Source organism: Ursus maritimus, unplaced genomic scaffold (genome assembly GCF_017311325.1).
Source record: "Ursus maritimus isolate PB19 unplaced genomic scaffold, ASM1731132v1 scaffold_4, whole genome shotgun sequence".
Lineage (NCBI taxonomy): Eukaryota > Metazoa > Chordata > Mammalia > Carnivora > Ursidae > Ursus > Ursus maritimus.
Window position 1 is genome coordinate 57,735,335 of NW_024426552.1, and position 23,025 is coordinate 57,758,359.

Sequence of the window (23,025 nt, forward strand, 5' to 3'; positions counted from 1 at the left end):
ACGTCACCTCTCTGCATCATAGTTTCCTCTTTTGTAGCACAGAGATAGTAACAGTTTGGACCTCATGAGATTGTTGGGAGGATTCAGGGAGGCCCTTCATGCAGAGGGTCTGGTCAGGATTTAGGAATTGTTGAGTGTGGACCTCCTTATGGGAAAGATCCAGCTCAGGGGCATAAGAGGATGGGTTGGTGTTGAGCAAAGGACTATGTTTCGCTGACTCCATTGAAGATTGGAGGGACAGGACCCCCCTGGAGGCAGAAACATGCCAGTGAGGAGGAGAAAATAGTGTCAGGACACTGCTCAGGGTGCTTTTCCCCTCCCGGTGGAATCACAGGGAAAAGGTCCAGAATAAACCTTCGATTTGAGTCTTTCCCACCTTTCTTGTGGTGTAGTGAGGTTTTTCCTTCCTCCTACAGACATCACTTCTGCCTGAGTTCCTGGGACTGAAGTCTGAATGTTGTAGGAGGGGACCTGCTTCACCTTCCTCTGCTGGGAGGCAGGGAGAAAGGGAGCCCACCCTTTCCACCAAGATCTACAGTGCCCTCAGCAACTCTGGTCAGGCCGCACCTGCTACCCAGCCTTACCTCAACTTTCTTCATTCTGAAGCTTGAACAAATGATCAGTCCCGGGAGCTGGGCTCTGCCCATGGTGGAAACTGGTTTCTCAGAACGTACTGTTGGGCCCTAAAACCATGGACACCAAAAATAACTCATGGCCACTGTTGTGATTCCTTTTCAGATAAATCATAAGCCAGACACACCTAGTATGTTTGAAAGTCACAGTGGCCACCGCAGATCTCAGCATATGGAGGCTCTCTGACTTGACTGGTTAATGTAACAGGCCTCCAAGTAAATGCAAAGGTCACTTGGAGGCCGTATAAGGCCAACAGCACACTGAAAACCCCCGAGCACGTGGAAGCTCTGTGTCTGAGAGCACCCTGTTGGTAGGTGAGAGGGCAGCTATGCCAGTTTGCCTCTTGAGATCCCTAACAGCTCTGAGAATACAGAGGAAAGCACAGATGGCCAAGACGCCTTGCAGTCTGGCCCCACTCATTACAGCAAGCCTCACCTCCTACCAATCTCCCTTCCCCGCACTCTGCCCTCTGCCTCCTAGGCTATCTTGAGAGACCTGCTCATCTCTGACACCCAAGCCAGCTCACATTCTCCCATCCACAGTGTTTTTGTGTTGCTTCTCTGATTGGCTAATTCCAGGGCATTCTGAATGACCCATTCTACTATAATCTGCTCTAAATGTCTTTCTGGAGCCTTCTGCGTAGAATTGATTGCCTCCACCTTGGTGTTTCCTAAGCCTTTGTTCATACCTACCTGTCTTCTTTTCTTTTTTATTTTAGTAACGTTTTAAAACTTATTTATTATTTGCTTTTATTATCTATACTTACTTCTCTTATCATGGTGAGTTATATACTTACTCAGTAGCCCTCAAACCTCAGTGGGCAAAAGAATTTAAAAGCAGCAGCAACAATTTATTAAATACCTATAATGTGCAGGCCCAGGTTTGGTAAAACAGTGGACTACCCAAGAGACTGGTCTCAGAATGGATTTTATGCTATTGTGTTCCCTCTTCTGGATGGGACCTCTGATTCTGTAGCTCCACTGTGGAGTGTGGGAATCTGCATGTACTATTTACAACCGTGGGTGATTCTGATTCAAGTGGCTGAGACACACTCTTTGGGGAACAGTGTATAAGCCTAAAGCTTATACAAATATAATGAATATCATTTATAATATTGCTGTAGAATAAATTTGAATCCAAGTGCTTTGAGCCTGGTGTGTGAGAACTAGCCACTTAGTTAGTGAGTAAAGCTAATTAACCACCTAGGACCCTCATCTCAATGATAGTTTGTGGTTCTCTTCCAGTCTTTGAATAAATGGTATAACATTTCCTTAACAAGTATACTGGTGAACCTAATTCTGCAATACATGGGAAAATGTGCTAGGTGCTATAATTGCAAAGTAAAGAAAGTGCTATTGGGCAACAGAAGAGGGAGAAATTAATTTTGACTGGGATAATTAATTTATAGCTAGCAGTTGAATGAAATGCCAAAAGCAAACAAACACACACAGGTGTTCGGGATTGTTTTTCTGACACTATGCGCTATTCATTTGTGTGTTGCTTGCCATGAGCAGGAACACGGGTGTGACTGGAGATCTGTGAATGCCAATCTTCAAGACAAGGAGCTGCCAAGGAGGGCTTTGATATGGCCAAAGAATTTTATTTTGCATTTCAGAAATCTCATTACAATTATGCCTTAATAGACAATAGTGAAATATATTCAGTTCCCAGCCCAGGAAAATCATAACACAGAGAAAAGGCTCTGCAGAGGTTACACAATAACTTACCTTCATGGAATTTTGACATCTCCCAGAGGAAGCATGAAGTTATGCAATTTTTATATGATTGATAGATTCCAGAATTGTCTATTTGTCCAAGTAGTGGACTTTTGGCAATTCTCTCTCTCCCTGTAGTAGTGCTTTGTTGATTGGCTGAGGATTTAGAGAACTGGGGAAAGACCCTGGAGTTTAGCAAGAAACACCGCATTAGGGGCACCTGGGTGGCACAGCAGTTAAGCGTCTGCCTTCGGCTCAGGGCGTGATCCCGGCGTCATGGGATCGAGCCCCACGTCAGGCTCCTCTGCTGTGAGCCTGCTTCTTCCTCTCCCACTCCCCCTGCTTGTGTTCCCTCTCTCGCTGGCTGTCTCTATCTCTGTCGAATAAATAAATAAAAAAAATCTTAAAAAAAAAAACACACCGCATTAACATCACATGCTCATGTATTCATTAACAACTTCTAGAACTATTTGTTGAGCATTTACTACATGTCAAACATGCTGTTTAGCACTAGGAGTCAATACTCCGTGAAACAGGCCCTGACCTCACTCTAATGTAGAAACAGTCTAGTGGGAGTGACAGAGAAGTGAAACAGGTAATTATAACACAATGTGACAAACTCCACCTTGGAGTGGACACAGAGAGCTGTGGGCATGGAAGAGGGATATTGATTTAGATTTGAAGGGATTGTTTAAAGTAGTTTAAGACTTTGTTTCATGGCTTAAGAAGCAGGGGTAACAAGGAGTTCGTTGGGAGGGTCCATAAGCTGACTCATGGGGCAAACAAAAAGTGCAGAGTCCATAAATAGGGACAGCAAAAAAGGCCATTGGAGGCAGCAGTTTAAGGCCTGGCCTCTGGGTGATCATTCCCGGGAATGATCCTTTAGTCTGGTGTAAGGCTGGACATGGGCTTGCTGTGTGGCATGGGTGCTGCCCGCGGACTTTAAGGACTCTTAACGGTGCTGACCAGGGACTGATGTTCACAGATGGGAAACTGCCTGGCCCTGGATCACGGTTGAGTAGACCGAACAAGTCTGTGCCTGGTGGCCCAAGGGCGTGCAGTCACTCTGAGCTTTGTATTGGTGAACTCAGCTTCATACAACAGAAACCACTCTAGTGAATTGAAGCAGAAATATTACCGAGACTAATATTACCAGATATTGGCTAGAAGATCTGGTTCTAGGATGAGCTTCCAAGAATGCTTCCAGGCTCCCAAGTCATATAAACATCAGCCATAATCCAAGCAGCTGCATTTCTGCGACAGCAGGCCACTGAATTAGGGCGCTGCTGACTCCAGAAAATGCTGCCTCTGCCTCAGTCCCGGCTGACAAACGGATGGGTGCTTTCTGTCTGCTTCCTTTCAAGTTTATGTGGTGAAACTGGAGTCTTTCTGGAATCCTAGCTGCAAGGGAGCCTGGGAAATACAGTTTTTGGCTTTCTGGACTCTTCAGCACAGGAAAGCATACTGGGAGGAGGTTGGAATAAATCTGGAGCAAGCTAATTACAGTATCTGGTACAGGTGTGTATCCCTCCCAGGTCTAATCAGGTACAACTGGGAGATTTGAAGCCAAAGAACATATTCAACTCCCATTGTTTTAATTAACAGGATGAGGGTCTTGGGGATGGAAACTTAGATCCTTCTGGCCCTGCAGGGTCAGGGATTTGGGTACTTTTTCAAAGGTTGTGGGACCTGGACAAGGACAAGGAGCTGATGAGGATGTGACGGGAAAGGCCAGCCACAGCCAACAGAGAATACTCTGGAGTGCAGTGGGAGATGAGAGAGGAGTACTGTAAGTACAGAATTCAGAGCGGTGGCTGAGCCTCAGAGGCCAGAGAAAGCAGCTGAGATTTCAAGAGCAAGAACTCAGGAATGGCTCACCAGGTTGTTCTAATTGTGCTGGAAGTTATGATGTTGACCAATTACTGAGTTAATTAGGGGTGTGTGTGCATACCACCCAGTGTCTTCCCAACTTTCTGGTAACTCAGTGGTTGATTTTAGCTTCGAGATTTCCTGAGAGACGCAGATCACTCCACCTGATTACCTCACCGAGCAGCTTTCCTCCGAGATGGGCTTTGTCTTTCCCAGTGGGATTGGATTATGAGATCCACCTGCAGGCTCAGTCTGAGCCAGATCCTGAGTCAACTGTGGCAGAGGCAGGAGGTGAAAGAATTCCAGCATCACCATTCAGGAGGATTCAGAGTGAAAACTAGATACCAAGAGACCTGGCATGTGGACAACCGTGGGTTTGTTCCCTTTATTCACTCACTTAACCATACCTGTTGAACTCCTGTCGTGCAGCAGGCGTGTGCACGGCCTGCATGGTGATATAAGGGCAAGCAGTCGTAGGATGGGTCAGCCTCCACTAGGTGAAGTGATGGAAGAGCACATCGTGCAAGAGAGAACAGGATGTGCAAAAGCCTTGTCGCTGAAGTGGAAGTAACGAAAGACAGCGTGGCTGGGAAGATGGGCAGGGGCTGGACAGGCATGGCTTTATTTGCTCCACTAGAGACTTTTGCCTTCTCCTAAGCATATAGGGAAGCCATTGAAAAGGGTTTTAGGTGGGAAGATGGACATGATTAGATGATGCTTTATTATCAGTCCCCTGCTTTCTTTCTTGAGGGATTGAAAAGATGGGGAGGAGCTAAAGTGGGTACAGGGAGATCAGGTAGAAAGCCTCGCAGTAGTAGTGAAGGTAAGAAACGATAATCGGATAGAGGATGGTGGTGGTAAAGAAGAGATATTTAGATATTTAGAGGAGGAAGAAAACAATATAAGAAAGGAGCAGTTTTTGTTCTTTTCTCTCTAGTCATTTCAAACACTATTTTCATTTTTAGACTTGGTTTTCTTTTTTTGTATTTATCTTTTCAACTTATATACTAGCATAAGAAAATCAAAAGGAATGGTTATATTTAAGAAAAGTCACATCACAATATGGATATGCTTACATATAACCCATGCCAAAGACTCTGAAGTCGTGTACAGTCTGTATTATATATAGCACCATGGTTAAGAGCACAGATTTTGTAGTCAGAGTATTATCTATGTGACCCCAGGTGAGCTATTTCACCTTTCCAAGCTTCAGATTCTGTGTCTATAAAATGAGGATTAATAGCACCAAACTCAGTGGGTTGCTCTGAGAATTAAATGAGATAATTCATATAAAGGCATTAGCATAGAGCCTGGCATAATGAAAATGCTCGATGAATGTTAACTAGTATTGTTATTCATGGATATTATCTGACCATCCTCTACCCAGTTGGTTGATGGTCTTGCAGGGCTTCAGAGCCACCACAGAGCACCATACACAACAGTTATTGCAAGACAGCCTTGTGCACAGAATGCAAGGACTCTAAAAGGGTGGCGTAGGATATTCTTTGATTCTGCCTTTTCTCCTAAAGCCTGGTTCTGTCTCTGGGACTGTAGAACGTGTTGGAGAAGCACTGCATGGTAGGAAGGATGGGGAGGAGGGAGACTATGAAGTGGGACACAGGATTTCTGCTCCTGTTGGGTAATGTTGGTAATAATTTCACTGGGGCTCATTTTGTTGTAAAGCTCTGATCTGGTTTCTTATTCCTCACTCACTGAACATTCACAGTGTGCCAAGCACTGTTACAGGTATTCGGGATATCGCCATGAACAAAGTCTCAGCTTCTGTAGAGCTTAAATTTTGGAGGGGTTATCTTTCTTGTCAGCAAATTTTCTTCTCCTGGAAGTCTTAGTTCACCCTAATTTCTTCCTTCGTGATAGGAATGAAAAGATCCAATGAAACACACTTCCTGTTCTAGATCCATAATGGAAAGAGTTTTCTTGTGCGGAGTTTGGTGTTTATTCCTTTTGAGGGAATTCAGTTTGTATTTTGGAAGGGAGGGCCATAATAGAGAAGTTAATCACTCCAGAGAACACTCCTCTTATCAGTCTTCAAAATATCCGCAGATGAAGACAATGAGGCTGAGAGCTAAAGTGAGTTTCCCAAGAGGAGGAGGGACTCAAGATTCAGACTTCACATCCTATGTTTATTTCTGTTTTTCATAAGCTGGGAGTTATTTGCTCAACTGCAAACGAATAAATTTAATGGCATTAGTCCAGTTGCCAGTTGGCTTGATGTTGGTGGTTGGAGTTTCTGGTTAATAGATTTTACGGTGAGTACACTTTCAGATAAAGTAGTTTTCATGGCATCTGACATTGCTTAGTGGTTCCCAATTGCTAAGCCCATGGACCAATGATGGTCTATGACAAAGTTGTCACCAATCTCAGCAAAATGCAAAATAAATTTGTTAAAAGCTGTTTCTCTCATAATGTCTTCTCAACTTTTTGTTACGAGATGATGATGAAAGTAAGTGGTAGTTAGGCATTTGTTTGTTTTTAAATTATTATTTTACAAAATAAAAAGTTGGCAAGCTTATGTCTGTCAATTCTTTTTTTGTAACAATTTACTGTTTGGTAAATTCAAAAGGTTGGAGAAACCTGCTGCAGCTAGTGAAAAGAAAATTAGAAGTTCTGTTTCTGGCAATATGGAATACTAGGTGTTAAAAAAAGCTTCCTCTAGTGCAAAATGCCTAAAAAGAAAGTAAAATTGGAAAAAAATTGTATATTAAAAAAATGAATAGTTGTATTGGCAAGAAAGGAAAGTTCTCAACGGACCAAAAATGACAAGAAAGCACGAATCAGAGAAAACTACATTTAGGAAAGACAAGACAAATCTCAAGGTGTGAGCAATGTGGGAGATAGGATCAAAGACTTTTGCCTAAAGCTAGTGCTCCCAAAAGGTGATATCCTTGGTGAAAAGAGGAAGTAGGAAAAAAGTGCCCCTGAGAGGAAGCCCAGTAAATACAATTGCCCGTCTTACTCTTGGGATGCTAAGAAGGATAAATTTCTCCAGAGAAATTCATAACCATGAGTCACTCTCATTGGATTTAAGGTTAGAATTCCCATTACTAATATGAGCTGGAAAATCCCAAGCTGAGAATCCAAAATAGTCTGAGTTGGGTAGTGTCTCCAGGTGCCTGTTAGAAGCAAGTAAATTTTCCCTGAAGGCGTGCTTCTTGATTTCCGGCCTTAAAGAATTCCTACAGATATAATACCAATGAACATTAGCTCAAAATTAAAAATCACAAAATATATGAGGAAATAAGATGTCATGGCTTGAAATCAAGAGAAACCTCAAGACTCGAAATCAGAAGTTTAAAAATTTCAGATATTAGAAATATTGGATACAAAATATAAAAAGAGCTATTAAAAGGGTAAGAAATTACCCAGTATATATATTTTTAAAAGAACCAATTAGTACTTGCATAAATGAAAAATATAACCACTGGCATTTAAAAATTTCACTTATACAGGTGAAGTGAGACTTAATGAACTGGAAGATAGATATGAAATAACTACTCTGAAAGCATAGAAGAACGAGGTTGAAAATATAGGAGGTAGGGTAAGAGGAAAGATAGAGTGAGAAGGTACAATATACATTTAAGTAGAATTACGGAAAATAATAGTAGAGATAATGAAGGAGATGCATGCCCAAAGTTATAATGAAGGAAAAATTTCCAGAACTGTTGAAGTAGAGGAATCTTTAGATTCAGAAATCCTTATGAATACCAAATGCGATAAATTGGAAAGCCACACCTAGACACACTCTAATGAAGTTATAGAATATAAAGATAAACACATCTTGAAAAAGCTACAGAGAAAAGAAAAATAAGTTATGAAGGAATGCTAGTAAGTTGATAGCCGACTTAGCAGCAACTATGGAAATTAAGGGAGAGATATACATTCAAAATCCTTCATTGAAAAATAGGTAACGAGCCAAATGTAGTATTTAATGGATTAGCTCTTCAAAAGGCTTGCATAGTGTTAGCCTTAAGAAAACACCTTTTTACCTAAAACTGAAATGAATTGGCCCACAGACTTGAAATATGGAACTTTCCCCCTATATTTTCATGTAGCCACTTGATCACTCTTACGTCCCACGTGCTTCATTATCGTGAAGCTCAGTGTCTTGCTTTTTGGGTTCCCATTCCCCTTAAATTAAATTGTCTAAGGACACTGGGTACTTACTCCAAAGTGGATTAGCCCTCTTCTAATGCCAGATGTAGAGGGAAATGAAATTTGGTCAGTTGATACCACCCCGTGCAGTTACTTTTTCACTGCCCCATGTATTGCAGTTACATTTGGCCTTGAAGAGTTCTGTGGATATTTGTCCGTTACAAGGACCTTTTTATGAGTTTGCATCATTGCATAACCACTTTCACTTATAACTTGAGTGACAGTCATAACCTCCTGGAGAACACTGGGTCGCACTGACTGCCACCACCACCAGCACCATTCTCAGATGCAAAGCTACTCTCCTTATTTCTCAGGGCGGTCACCTTCCTTCTCAGGGTGGAGGCAGAGTTTTAAAACCATAAGAAATACCAAAGATCTTGTATTCATCTCTCCCAGGGCCTGACACCTGTTAGTCTACACTTATATGACCAGGGGGAACTACTCGATAACCCTCATGGGATCTTCTGTAGAAGATCTTCTCCTCTGCTATAGACTGAACATTTGTGTCCCCTCAAAATCCATGTTGAACTCTAATCCCCAGTGTGGTGGTATTGGGAAGTGAGGACTTTGGGAGGTAATTAGGTCATGGGGGCGGAAGCCTCATGAATGGGATTGGTGCCCTTGTAAAAGATATCCAAGGAGGCTCCCTTGTTGCTTTCACCATGAGGTCACAGTGAGAAGACAATTGTCTGTGAACCAGGGAGTGGTTCTCACCAGACACCCAATCTGCCGAGGCTTGAATCTTGGACTTGCCAGCTTCCAGAACTGTGAGAAATAAATTTCTGCTGCTTATAAGCCATTCAGCTTATGGTATTTTGTTATAATAACCTGGACTAAGACATTCTTCTAAGCTGGAAGGTCTTTTCACTTCTCCTTCACAGTCCGCTCTCAGCAACTGACCCCAAATGGGCAGAATCTACGTATATGATGACACAGCTGCCAACTTCTCCTGCTAAAGGAGAACAAAACTCACACCGTCAGTTTCTTGTGGGACCATTCTACCAGGCGAACTGCTGCAACTGAAATGCCTGAACAGACTTGTACCTGTGGGTTACAGGTACGCTTGTGTGAAAATCTCACTCCTTGCCTATTTCCAAATTGGGAAAGCGTGTCGGAGGGTACATGATTCCCAGTGCATGATGTTAACAAATATTCACGTGTATTGTGAGGGAGGGTGCAGGCAAATCTTAAGGTATGATCAGTAGATACTCACTGTTTTCCTTTTTGGAAAAAAGTCTGATTGCTTGGCATGAATATTATGGTAGAAAGAAGCAGCCACACTTCTCTCCATTCAGAACACGGACCCGTATCACGAGGACTGAAAGTAGATCCAGTATACCTAACCACAGTCCCTCTGCGGCAAACATCTAGAAATCAGCTGTGGCCAGCGAACGTGTTTACATTCGTGTGTATATATGTGTGTGTGTACACAAGATACATTGACATTCCTTGCAAGTACTCAGAGTACTTCCCTTGTGATCACCTCCAAGGAGCTAAAAACCCGACACCTAAAATCTAACCACTCGCAAAAGGGCATTTACAAGTTACTAGGATTTTAAAGGAAACTGAATGTTCATTGAAGAGCAGCCTATGCTGAGCTCTTGGTTTTTTTACATGTGTTTTTCTTTTCTTTTTTTTTTTTTTTAAGATTTTATTTATTTATTCGACAGAGATAGAGACAGCCAGCAAGAAAGGGAACACAAGCAGGGGGAGTGGGAGAGGAAGAAGCAGGCTCACAGCAGAGGAGCCTGATGTGGGGCTCGATCCCATAACGCCGGGATCACGCCCTGAGCCGAAGGCAGACACTCAACCGCTGTGCCACCCAGGCGCCCCTTACATGTGTTTTTCTACGTGTATGTTGGCTCAATGTTTTTAAGCTACCTTATCATTTATTAAATGTGGTCAAGTAGCTCTGGATCCTTGATCTCAAGGTTTGTTTTTTAAGGCATAATAACACCAGGATTTTGAAAAATCCTGTAGAATCCATGCTTCATAAGAAATAATAGGAGTCAGTTTCTTTCCAAGGGGCCATTTTTATTAAAATATTTGAAACACTTATTACAAAAATAATACATGCTCTTTACTTAAAACTTGCAAATAATATTGAATATGTAAAGTAAAAACTGAAAGTCCCCTACACCCCGGATCCATCCCATTTCTGAGAGCCACTGTTAACAGTATTATGTTTCTCCCTTCAGATCTAGTTTTATTTCTTGCATCCTACTTTTTTACCCAATGCTGTATCTGGGAGATATTTTAACCTCAGTACACACAGAGATATTTTATCCTTCCACGGTATTTCATAGAACAGATGTGCTGTAATTTATTTCTTTACCAATAGACATTTAGGTTGTTTTCACTGCTTCATATATAAAAACACATTTTTGGCAATTATTTCTGTACACATATCTCTGCACATTTGTCAGTATATTTCTTTTACTAGATTTCTAGAAATTGCATTAATATGTCAAAGGATCTCCAGGTTTTACATTTTAAGACATTGTATTCATTTTTAAAGTTTTTAAATTTTTTCCTGAGTTTTTCATTAGATTAAGTTAGCTCTGTTTTTTTGTTTGGTTGGTTTAGCTCCAGTTCAACCTCTAGAAAACTGCTGACATGGTTTTGGAGAAGCCCCTAGAGAGGACTAAAGAAGCTGAGAAACCCGGTTGGGGGAAGAGGTCAAGCTCACCTGCAAAAGCCACACAGCTCAGGGACCATCCTCGCATCCCTGAGAAAATGAATCAAAACAGGTAGACAGAAGTCAAGAAAAATGGAGAGGGCTGGGTGTTCAAAACCACATGAAGAAAGATTTTTTTAAAAATTAAAACCTTTTTTTTTTTTTAAGATTTTATTTATTTATTTGACAGAGAGAGACAGCCAGTGAGAGAGGGAACACAAGCAGAGGGAGTGGGAGAGAAAGAAGCAGGCTCCCAGCAGAAGAGCCTGATGTGGGGCTCGATCCCAGAACTCCAGGATCACGCCCTGAGCCGAAGGCAGACGCTTAACAACTGAGCCACCCAGGCGCACCTAAAAATTAAAACCTTTTTAAAAAAGATTATTTATTTGTTTATTTTTGTGAGGGAGAGAAGAGAAAGCATGAGTGAGAGGAGGGGCAGAGGGAGAAGCAGACTCCTGGCTAAGCAGGGAGCCAGATGCAGGACTCGATCCCAGGACCCTGGGATCATGACCTGAGCTGAAGGCAGATGCTTAACCGACTGAGCCACCCAGGCGCCCAAAACCTTCAATAGTCTTAAATGATGCAGGAAGATGTGCTTATTCATACGTAGATCCGCATCTCCTTAAATATGAAATGATCTTACGTGGCAGTATTTTTAATATTCTAGCTTCTCACAAACTTCAAGTATTTCATGACTTTAGCCTTCATATTTCTCACAAAGACTTCTGCTCATCAAGACTAGAAACAATGTTTTGCCATAAAGGGTGCTTTCAACAAATCTTTGTAGAGTTGCTCTCCACTGTCCAACTCTCCTGTCACTAGACTTAAGTGAATACAGAGATAAAGGACGAAGAAGGGGCAAGGCCCTGTTAACTTTCAGAGGGCCGCAAAGAAAGAAACACATGCACATTTTCATATGCATGGTTTTCAGAGACATCTAAGAGATGCTGTGCACCCATTTCCTTTTCTTTTCTCTTCTACAGCTCCCTCCAGCTTGTTCTTTGAAATAATCCTGAGACAGCTGAGTGACGCAGCCTATGGGCAGATGTGTGGCTGACCTTTCTTCTAAGTGCGCAATAGCTGAGCTCTCTCTTCTACAGGAATTCTCAGACGCCAAGTACGATGTTTCCTGTGACCTAATGATTTTCCGTAGTTGTTATATTCAAGAGGTCTTTTCCCTGTATAAGGTCTTGGATGTTGACTGAGGTAAGCAGGTGCAAAAGGTCTTCCCACTATCTTACGCTCAAGGTGTTTCTCTCCGGTATGGATTCTTCAATGCTGAGTGAGCGCTGAGCGCAGCTTAAGGCTTTCCTCTACTCACTGCGTTCAGAGTGCTTCTCCCCAGCACCACTCCTCAAGCGTCTAGGGAAAGAAAAGCTGTCACAAAGGCTTTCCCACACTATTTGCACTCAACGTTTCCTTTCTCTAATGTGTATCGTCGTATGCTGGATGAAAGCAAAGTGCTAGGCAAAGGCCTTTCCACACTCACTGCACTCATAGGGCTTCTCTCCAGTGTGACTTATGGTGTGTTGAGTGAGGGAGAAGCTGTAGGAAAAACCTTGCCCACATTCTTACACTCATAGGGCTTTTGTGCTGTGACGGTCTTACCGTGTCAGATAAAGTCAGAGCAGAAGGGGGTCTTTCCACATTTGCTGCCTGTGTAGGGCTTCTCTCTGGTGTGAATCCTCCTGTGTTGAGTTAAGGAAGAGTTGTAGTGAAAGGCTTTCCCACACTCGAAGGGTTTTTCACCATCGCGGGTCATGTTACGCTGGACAAAAACAGAGTGATAGTTGAAGGTCTTTCTACATTCACTGCACTTAGAGGGCTTCCTGCCAGTGTGGATCTGGTGGTGGTGCATGAGGTGTGGCCTCTGGTTAAAGACCTCCCCACACTCTGTGCATTTATAGACCTTCTCCCTGGTGTGATTCTTCCTGTGTCGAGGAAAATCTACTTTTTCACATGTGGCAATCCTAAGGCTTCACTCCAGTGTGAACCCGCAGATGTCAAACAAGGTGGCAATTCTCGTTTGAACACTTTCCCGCGTTCTTTGCATTTGTAGAGGGTCTTCCCTGCATGAACCAGTGTCTTTACTTGGTCCCCGTGAGTCACAGTCATGGATAGCATCTCCTGCAGCGTCTTGCTTCTGGAAAACCCTTGAGTGCAGACTCTCATCTGTCCCCAGCCTGTTGTGTTCAAGGCTCATCTTCTCCAGGAGGGTCTCCCTGTGGGAGACTGTAGCTGGTCTCAAGTGCCCTTCCTGCTCTCCAACAACCCTTCCTGATCTCTGGTTTGCCCCAACCTGGAGGACCTGCTGGCTTCCCGAGTCTTCCCTGAAGCAGGCCTTCTAAGACAAAGCGGACTGGTCTTGGGTTTAACCTGTTGCCTGGATGGATGCTTCAGCAAAGACCTCTCTCTGTCTCTTACTGGCGCTTCAAGCTGTTAGGTCTACTCTGGTTTGGGAATTGCATGCTCCAGTGGGACCAGGGGTCTGCAGTCTCCAGTGGTATTTCTCAGAATAGGGTCCGCTGGGCCTGGTCCGGCTGCCCTCAGTCCTTCCAAGTGAAGGTCGTGGACAGGTGCAAATACTGCTCCCCAGAATACCGCCACCATCTAACAAGACAAAAGGTGCACACGGCAGCACTTTCACCAGTGCAGAGCGTGCCTGTGACTACAGATACCAGAGTGCACTGCGCGCAGCCACAGCATTGGGACTACAAGTCCCAGGGGGCTTCAGTTTCACTTTTTTTACTTCTGGGAATTGAATCCTCACTTACCCTGGAGGGAAGATCATTCGAGCGGGAGGAGGTGCCCTCCAGTTGGGTCAGGGAGAACCTCCAAACATGCACTCAAATATGCATGTGAACATGCACGCGAGGAATTTGGTGACACAGGGAATGCTGCTTTATTCTCTGCACTGACCCACGTAAAACTGTACACAGGGGCTGGGTATTAAAGTCAGTCCAGTCCAAATACCGGCTATTGAAGAAGGCATGAAAATTCAAGATCTCTTTTATGTGGTGTATGGTTTTGTCATTATTAGTAAAACTACTTTGAAAAAGTTTGGCTTTGCTTCCTACCAGTCTTTCCAAAGAGAAGTTTTTCCATGCGTGCCACAGGAGACGTGTACAAGAATGTTTACAACAGCAAACACCTGGAGGGAGTCCAGGAAAGAGGATGGGTAAACGGCTTCTCCACAGAATAGAACATTACTTAGCAGTCCAAGAATGTTCTAGCCTAGGCTGTAGCAGGGAATTGGAAGCATCACAGTTGACATTACAGAATCTTGGAAAGTTAAGCGCCCAGCAGTGCCAAGTCCCTCTGGAACTGGTGAGGAGTGGAGGCCACTGTGGGGAGGATGGTGAGAGCAGTTTGAGCAGGACCCTGATCCACTGTCCTCCCCTGCCCAAGCTGGAACTGGTTATGACCGTGAAGAGAGGATCTTGGAATGAGAGAAGGAGAGGCTAATTTGAAGGTTCTGGTAAGATAGAAAGAAGAGGACTGATGGTCATTGACACTCTGAGTGTTGGGACCTCTGCCCATTGTTGCTCTTCTTGCTGTTTGGAATGGTCTTCTCTCAGAGTATGACCAGCTCAAGACAAGAGAGCTAAAGATACTACCATTATAGGACCCCCAGTGAAATGGCTTGACAGGGTGACCTTCAGCCAATACGTAAACTTTGTTTTATTTTTCTATCTTCTGTGCTGGCCAGAACCTCCATCTACAATGTTGAAGAGAAGGGGGATAGCAGATGCTCTTTTCATTTTCCTGATGTCAAATAGTAAAATCTAATATTTCATAATTGAGATTGTGTTTAGTATGGATTTTTGTTGATACCACCTGCTTGATCACTTTCATAACATATGTAAATATTAGGGTTGGAGAAATGAAGGACTGGACAAACACATCCCCTGGGGAAAGCCAATAATGTTTTCTCATCCATAGGATTTGTTGGAAGTCAGAGCAGTGACGATATAAGGCAGAGGGGTCAGCTGTATTTTCTAGACAGCGGGACTCTCTCTAGAATGGGAGGCCATAGTGGATGGCCATGATAAAGGCAGCTAGGTGCGAGCTGGTCTGCACAGGTGCTGGACTCTCTTGCCCAGGACGGGTGACCCCATCAGTCTCGGGAGGCTGCACACTTGAGACAGAGTTCTTTCCAGAAGTAGTTCTCCAAGTGTGGTCCTTGGTGTCAGTTGTATCCACTTCTAAGAGTTGGAGAAATGCTGACCTCTAAATACTAACATCATAACCATGATAGTGTGGGCAACTACAAAATGAGTTAGCTTTGCTTCTTGAAAAAGTCTATGTTTTTTCTTTAGTGAATCTGCCTTTCAGTATATGGTTTCAGTGATACCGAACAGTTTCTGAAATGATTAATACTTGCAGTCATTTGAGCCATCAGTAGCAATGCTTTTAAGTAGCCTGAGTATCTTAGTCGGGACTTGGTACAAATTAGGTCACATCAGAAGTCATGCTGTACTCAAAGTCAGCTACCAGCAGTTCTCAAGGGCTTCTCACGAGGCTGTGTGTCAGCCGGGGCTACTCCAGTCAACAACCATTGTGAGTGCAGACTGTCACCTGTACGTTTGGGTCCTTGGACACGCCCATGGGGAGTGTGTCCACCACTACGCCTCTGTCTCCCTTTGGCACTGTAGTCCACACATGAATATAGACTTTTTCTCTGATATCAGACCAGTCTGTGAGTGTAATAAGACTCTGCTGAAGGCTGGGGATTGCAAGGGGCTTCCACGCAAAGAGTAACTTGTAACTGACCACTAGCTATGGTTGTTCTTAAAGCCCTCAGTTCCTAATCCATCCTCCTGGGGCCTCCATAGGACTGTATTCTGTTCAGAGCACATTCTTCCCCCTTAAAGAAGAATCCATATTTTCTCTAACACCCCAGAACACCTCAAACATGCCTTAATTCCCCAGAGTCTAGGCCCAAGTCAAGGTGCAGGGAGAGGAAGGAGTTTTCTCTGAATTCCATCTTAGTCCTGTCTTCCCCATTTTCTGTTCCTGTCTTTCGCTTTGAAGGAGAATGGATTGGTGTAGTATCTACTTCTGTTAGTGGAGACTGTGCCCACATTCACACAATAGTACCTGCCTCCATTAGTACCTCCTTTTAGGACAAAATAGAGCACTATTTATATAGAAAATACATACTTACTGTTACAGGTTGATTGCATCTCCTGCAAAAGATGCTGAAATTCTAACCCCCAGTACATGTGAATGTGATTTATTTGGAAATAGGATCTTGGCAAACGATCAAGTTAAGGTTGAGGTCATTAGGGTAGGTCCTAGCCTAATTTGACTTGTCCTTATAAAAAACTGTTAGAAAAAAGAGCTGCTTTTATTAAAAAGAATGATTATAATGGGAAAGAATAATGTTTTCAACAAATGGTACTGGGACAACTGGATCCATGTGCAAAAGAAAGAACCTGGGTTCTTATCTCACATTATATGCAAAAATTTACTCAAGATGGATAGTAGACCAAAATGTACAAGCTAAAACAATTAGTCTTAGAAGAAAACATAGGTGTAAATTTCTGCAATCTTGGTTTAGGTAATGGCTTCTTAGACACGACACTGAAAGCATGAGCAACAAAAGAAAGCATAGATAAATTGGGTTTCATTCAAATTAAGAACTTCTATGCTTCAAAGGACACCACTGATAAAGTGAAAAGACGACCCATAGAATAGGAACAAATATTAACAAATTGTATATTGACGGTTGTATAACTTTTACAACTTAATCATCAAAAGACAAAAAGCCCAATTAAAATGGGCAAAAAATTTGAAAAGCTATTTCTTCACAAAGGATATACAAATAACCAATAGCACGTGAAGAGATGCTCGATGTCATTAGCCATTAAGAAAATGAAAATCAAAACCACAATGAGATACTATTTCACATGTAGTGGGATGACTCAATTGAAAATAACAAGTATTGGTGAGGAGATGGAGCAATTGGAAACCTCATCACTGCTGGTGGGAATGTGAAATGGTGCAGGCATTCTGGAAAATAGTCGTTCCTCAAAAATTGAAACGTGGAGTTACCATTTCAACTTTCCCAAAGGCTAAGTTATTTTGTTTTATTTATCTATTTTTAAATTTTTTTTAAAAAGATTTTATTTATTTAGTTGACAGAGGGAGAGACAGCGAGAGAGGAAAAACAAGCAGGGGCAGGGGGGAGTGGGAGAGGGAGAAGCAGGCTCACTGAGCAGGGAGCCAGACACAGGGCTCGATCCCAGGACCCTGGGATCATGACCTGAGCCGAAAGCAGATGCTTAACAGCTGAGCCACCCAGGCACCCTGGTTATTTTGTTTTAAATAACACCTGATATAGGACATCCACAGTGTCATCCAGGCTGCATTTCCACAAGCTCTGTGGGGATCTCCTTCCAGAAGCCCTGAGTGAGTGGAGATCATCAGGCTTGCAACTCTTTGAAGAGTCTAAATCCATCCTCAGAAGGGACACATTTCTGCAGACAGTGTCTGCTGAGGTCCCTGTTTGTCTGTTATGCAGATGAAGTTCCATAGGACCACACAGAACATTTAGCTTCTTGGAACCACAGCAGCTCCGTGACCTCTACTTCTCTCTGGTGTCCACTTCTTCTAGAAGGTGTTTCCATATGATGAACTTTCCCTGGTGAACACTGTGTTTCACCTGTTCTAGAAAATACATGTTTAATTTTCAGATCTGTTCTGTTGCCAGTTAGCAGAAATAGAAATATTCCCATCATTTCAATTTAGAATCTGATTCCCGGGTCCAGGGCGAGCAGCAAAAGATGGCAGTTCCTTCCCTAAGAAGACCTGGAGCGGGTTCTTTCCACCTGGAAAGTCCCTGAATACGGCAGGATGCCCTTCCACTTCTTTCCATCAGCACCAGCTCCTTCATAGGTTCATCTGTGCTGCTAAGCCTCGAGTCTTCTCCAAATTTATCCTATTCAAATGTGGATGTCAGAAGGATCTGCCTTCACCTCGTCAGATCTGTCTACCATGGTTCTGCAGAAAACACAGAGGAGGAGGTGGAGGAAGAGGAACTTAGTGTGAAAACATCCGGGGCCTTGCCGTGGTGCCAAACCTCCTCTCTCCTTTTCACTCTGTGCTGGTTGAGACGAGGGGAGCGGAGGGGCGAGGAATAGGCCTGGGAGATGGAAGAGAACCAGAAGGCTCCCAGCCCTGCTCAGAGCTTCCCTCAGCCACGGCTAACCCTATACACCCCATGGCCGGGTGGGCACCCACACCCGCCCTCAGACACACCCACAGATTCCTTGAATGCCCCGAAGTCCCACCCCTCCCACCACAGCAAGCCTGCCTTGCTGCCCTTTCATTGCTTCGTAAGGAGATGGGCAAGAGCAACTCAAAAAGCTCACGGCATCTGAGCTCTTAGCAACAAGGTCTCCCGACCTGCAGGCAGGAAAATGAAAATCAGAACAGTGACTTTTAAAGAGACTGACACGAGTGATATATTTCACTGCTGGCACGTATTTTGCCTCCAGAAGAAAAGTCCAATGGAAAAGAAAGGTCTCAAATTTTTTTTTTAATAAAAATTTTTTATTATGTTAGTCACCATACAATACATCCTTAGTTTTTGATGTAAAGTTCCGATTCATTATGCTCCATGCTGTATGTGCCCTCCTTAATACCCATCACCGGCCTATCCCAATCCCCCTCGAAATGTTTTTAGAGGTGAGTTCAAACAGCATGAAGCGCTGGGGGTCTTTTGATTGCTCCCCTCCCCCAGCCCAGGCTCCTAGAGGAGGGAAGCCAGGGGAGCTTAAGACTCTTTTTAAAGCAAAAGGAAACAAAGAAACAACTAAATCTCCCCAGGCACTTCTGGTGGCCAGCCAGATTCTAGAAACTTGTTAACTCAATTTTCTTCTTCCTCCTGTTAGAAAGTACTCATCCTTTCCGGGCTCACATGTGATTTCTTCCTTCACCTCTTTACCTGTGCCTTGTCCCTGCCTGGCAAGTTTCTAGTCCTAAACGTGCGAGGCCCCCCGAAAATGCCCTTCCTCTAAAAACGTGGATTCTCTCTGATTCTCCCCATTAGGAATAAACTCTCCTTTGTATGTCCCTAGTCCTTCAGGCTCTATCTCATGTCACTTTTCACCTTCTGCCTGGTGATGCGGCTCACGTGCTCAGCCTGACCCTCCCCACGACCCCCGGCTCGCCTGAGCAGGCCTCCTGTTGAACTCACCTTTCTAGCTCCTGGAGTAGGAAGCACAGTGCCTGGCACACGGTCCTTGAGTGATTACACGGCGTGTCGAATTTGATTCCTTCTGTAATTCAGAAAAAGGTGTTTTATACCCCTTTTTTCCTGAAGTGTAGTTGTCATGCAATATCCTATTCGTTTCAGGGGCACATCACAGTGATTTGATACTTTCCTACATTACGAAATGTTCCCCACAAAAGTCTCCTGACCATCTGTCACTGTAGCAAGCTATTGCGGTATTACCGTCATGCTCCGGAGGCCCAAAGAGGACAATGACCTGCCCACATAGAAGTCTTTCACTACTGCTTACTGCTTCAGGCGATATTCAGTCCCACAGACAACAAAGAAAAATACCAAAACTTAAAACTCAGTGAAGCATAGCCATTGGTTATTTGTCTGGGAAGCCAACTTCCCTTTGTGTGGGATGCTCGGTTTCCGCCTCACCAGGGAGCCCCCCACTTCCAATGCAAGAGCCAATTGTTACTGGTGCCACAGTTGGGACCAGCTCCTCCTTGCCTGCTGTGGGAGTTGCCTCTGGCCCCCGAAGCTGCAGCAGCGAGCTGAACACCTGCCTCTCAGACGCCCAGTGAATTCTGCAGTCCCTCCCCATGGTGGTCGCCGTAGGGAAGGATGAGTTTCTGTTTTCCTCAGAAAATATTCTTTCTGACTGGAGGTTTCCCATGTGCTTCTTGTCTGTTCTACTTGTCTACCATTTGCTGACAGGTTGCCCGACTCCTCAATTATTCATATACGTATATATAAATAAATAAAATTTATTTATTTCTTCATTGGCATGTTTCCCCATTACCAGGCCAACAGCAAATCCTTCACAGGTTGTCATGAGATGTCAAAGTCGCACTCTGTAATATCCTGCTGAAAAGATTCAGGACTAGGAAACCAGAGAGAAAGCTTTACTGTTTCTTGGTCTAGGAAGGTTTGACAACTCCAAATGGGGAGGTCTAGGTTTGAGATAGGATGGACTTGCTGGATAACCTCGGGAAATTCACTTCACCCGTCAGTTTCTTCATTTGGAAAATGAGGGATTACCTCGAATTATCTGGATCTATGAATTTCTCCCTCACCAGTTCTGGGTTATCTCAGTCTTCAGTGAGACTTTGGGATATGGGACATAATGGATCCAAGGGTCAAAAAAATGCATATATCTCAGAATAGGAAGGAGATATTAAAGAGAAAATGCCATCAGAAGCAGAATTCATGAATTCATAAAACCATAACTACATTTATAACTCCAATTTGGGATTTAAAGAACAAATATCCCATGGACCACTGTGTTCTATTTTAATTCAATATATCTCAGGATTCCCCACCTCAAAACTCTCAAAGTCCTTTGCCAAAAAGTCTGGTCCAGTCTTGCCATTTCTAAGTGTCTGCATGGATTATCATTCCACCCTTAAGAACTCATTAACTAACTCCTCCCATTCCCATCCTTCCCAAGCCATCATTCCCAGCCACAGGAGGTGGGCTAGGATAAGGAGGGAGGGATTCTGAATACAGTCTTTACTAAAGCCTAAATGGGGGATTTCCCAAACCATGCTTTCCCAGTCTCGGCTGTCCTAGGCTTCTTGTTTTCTTAGCCATTAAAGGCTGCCCCATACAGTTGCCCAAAGCTGCCAACTTGAAGTCTCTTCTATCAGCAACCGGACAGATGTGGCTGTTACTAGTTGAGACCTTCAACTGTCTTGAAGATTTTTTGGCTTCCCTTTCACAATGGGAGTAAATGGAACTCATCTGGGAATGTCCTAGAACTGTTTTGACCTTTGGTAGAGATAGGACTGATTACCGTGGTGCTGTTCTCTGGAATTAGCCTGATACAAGACAGCCTGATTTATTCCAGCCCACTGTCTCTCTAGAGTCTTCATAAGACAGTGCTCAGTTTCATAGGTTTTTATTTATTGTGCTCACAGTTTGAAATTCTTCCCTAAGAGTTGATAGAGAGTAGCACACTCCAACATTCAGAGTACATCCCAGAGCCCAGACCAGCACTTCCCTGGGGAATCCCCTCTTCAACATTTCCCATAATAGAAAGGAGCATAATCCTTCGAAATGCCCAACCGGTGCAGTCTCTAAATATTTCTCAAGAAGTGTCTTTGATTTATTCATTAAAGCTTAATTGATGGACTCTGGTTCTGGCCAAGAAAGGATAGCTCCATTTCTCACTGGGTTTCCCTCTGATAGCTAAAAAATTCCTCACATAACACAACACACCCACAGAGACCCTGAAAGGTAAAAGGAAAAGATGTGTTGCCTTGAAACTCAAGACTTGAGAAATGACACAATGGTGAGCTCCCTGGGTTTGTTTGTTTGATTTTGCCTCCAATATATCCCAAACTGCAGGGTGCTGAAGTCTTCAACCTGAAATCCCAACAGGCAACCAAACCAAACCAACCCAATAAACAAACACAAAACCCAAGAAAATTCTTTTTTTAGCCGAAAGAAGAGCCTAATAATATAGAAAATCTTTTTGATGCCACCTGGCTTACTCCAATTAATAAATAGCCAATATGCTGGAAAAAGAACAATCAACTTGAGGTAGTAGGTGTAAAAAGTACAAGAGTGAATGAAGAGAGGTAGACTGCAGATGTCATCAGGACCTACTCACGTGGGGGAGTTGAGTGCTAGATGAAACACCTTTGCTGAAAATCTTTGGACTCTATTTTGTAGATTAAGAGGCACTGCAGACACGATTTAAGGAAATAACAACAGGTTCGTACTGAGTTTTAGGTGGATCAAACCAAGGGCTAACGAGAGGCAACTGAAGTATTCCAAGTGAGAGATGATGAAAGCTTCCATTTTGGCAGGGACATGAGAGATGTGGAAGTGGGGGAAGATTCCAAAAATTTAAGGACTTGGTAATTGGATGTTGGGTAGTGGTAAAGAAAAACCAGGTGTCAAGAATGACTTCTAGGTTCTAACTTGGATGACCGTTTAGATGGATGCCACCAACTAAGAGAGCACAGAAATGAGTGTGTTGGGGTGGAAATGTTGCATTCAGCTTGGAGCATGGTGAGTTTTAGGTGCCTATGGGTCACCCAGGTAGAGAATTCCCCCCCATATCATCAGGTGTCCAGGTCAGAAGTGGGTCTTAAAGTAGGAAGGGAAATAGATCTTTGTATTTATTTTAAGTCTTCTCTCTCACCAGGATCCAGGATCCAGGATCCAGATTATGTCTAAGGGTTCGGAGCCAGGATGGATCCAAGTGGCACATGCCATTTAAGAACTGATAGGAGCGGAGATTCTGATAACTGAGGCTTTGTTCCTAAATCAGACTGCCCGTGCCTTATGCTGTCTTCTCATATGGAGTCTTGTCTCCTGGGCATTCCAGTCTTTTCAGCAAATTTTCTAGTCTTTCTTGGAAGACCTTCCCCACCTGGGTCAGACATACACAAATGCCAATTTTTACAATAAAAAGAAGGGGCTGAGATGGGAGCAGGACAAGTGGCATTCAAGACAGAAAATTGGTAGCTCTGAGATACAGGAGTGACAGGTCAGTGTCCAGTAAAATAGCTCAAAAAGGAAACAGAGGGCATCACAAAATATCTTCCAGACATGGTGAAGAGATGGGGTGGGTGTGGAGACTATAGGAAGTCAGGCCTTCCTATGACCTTGCACAGCAGTCAAATTAGCGAACAAGGATCCACTATGCAAAAGTTCGAGTGTTTCGACCACTAGGAAAGATTCTGAAGAATTAATGAGATCAGATGGTAGGTGGGGCCAGAAAG

At 43.5% G+C, this 23,025-nt stretch overlaps 1 protein-coding gene across 1 annotated transcript; it reads right to left on the bottom strand.

Moving 5' to 3' along the window:
* Positions 1-12,530: 12,530 nt before the first annotated feature.
* Positions 12,531-13,270, bottom strand: ZNF80 (zinc finger protein 80). Its single transcript, XM_008708231.2, is given in 5 exon segments — positions 12,531-12,640; positions 12,643-13,028; positions 13,030-13,094; positions 13,096-13,153; positions 13,155-13,270. Coding segments are annotated over 5 exon segments (735 nt in total).
* Positions 13,271-23,025: the final 9,755 nt, after the last annotated feature.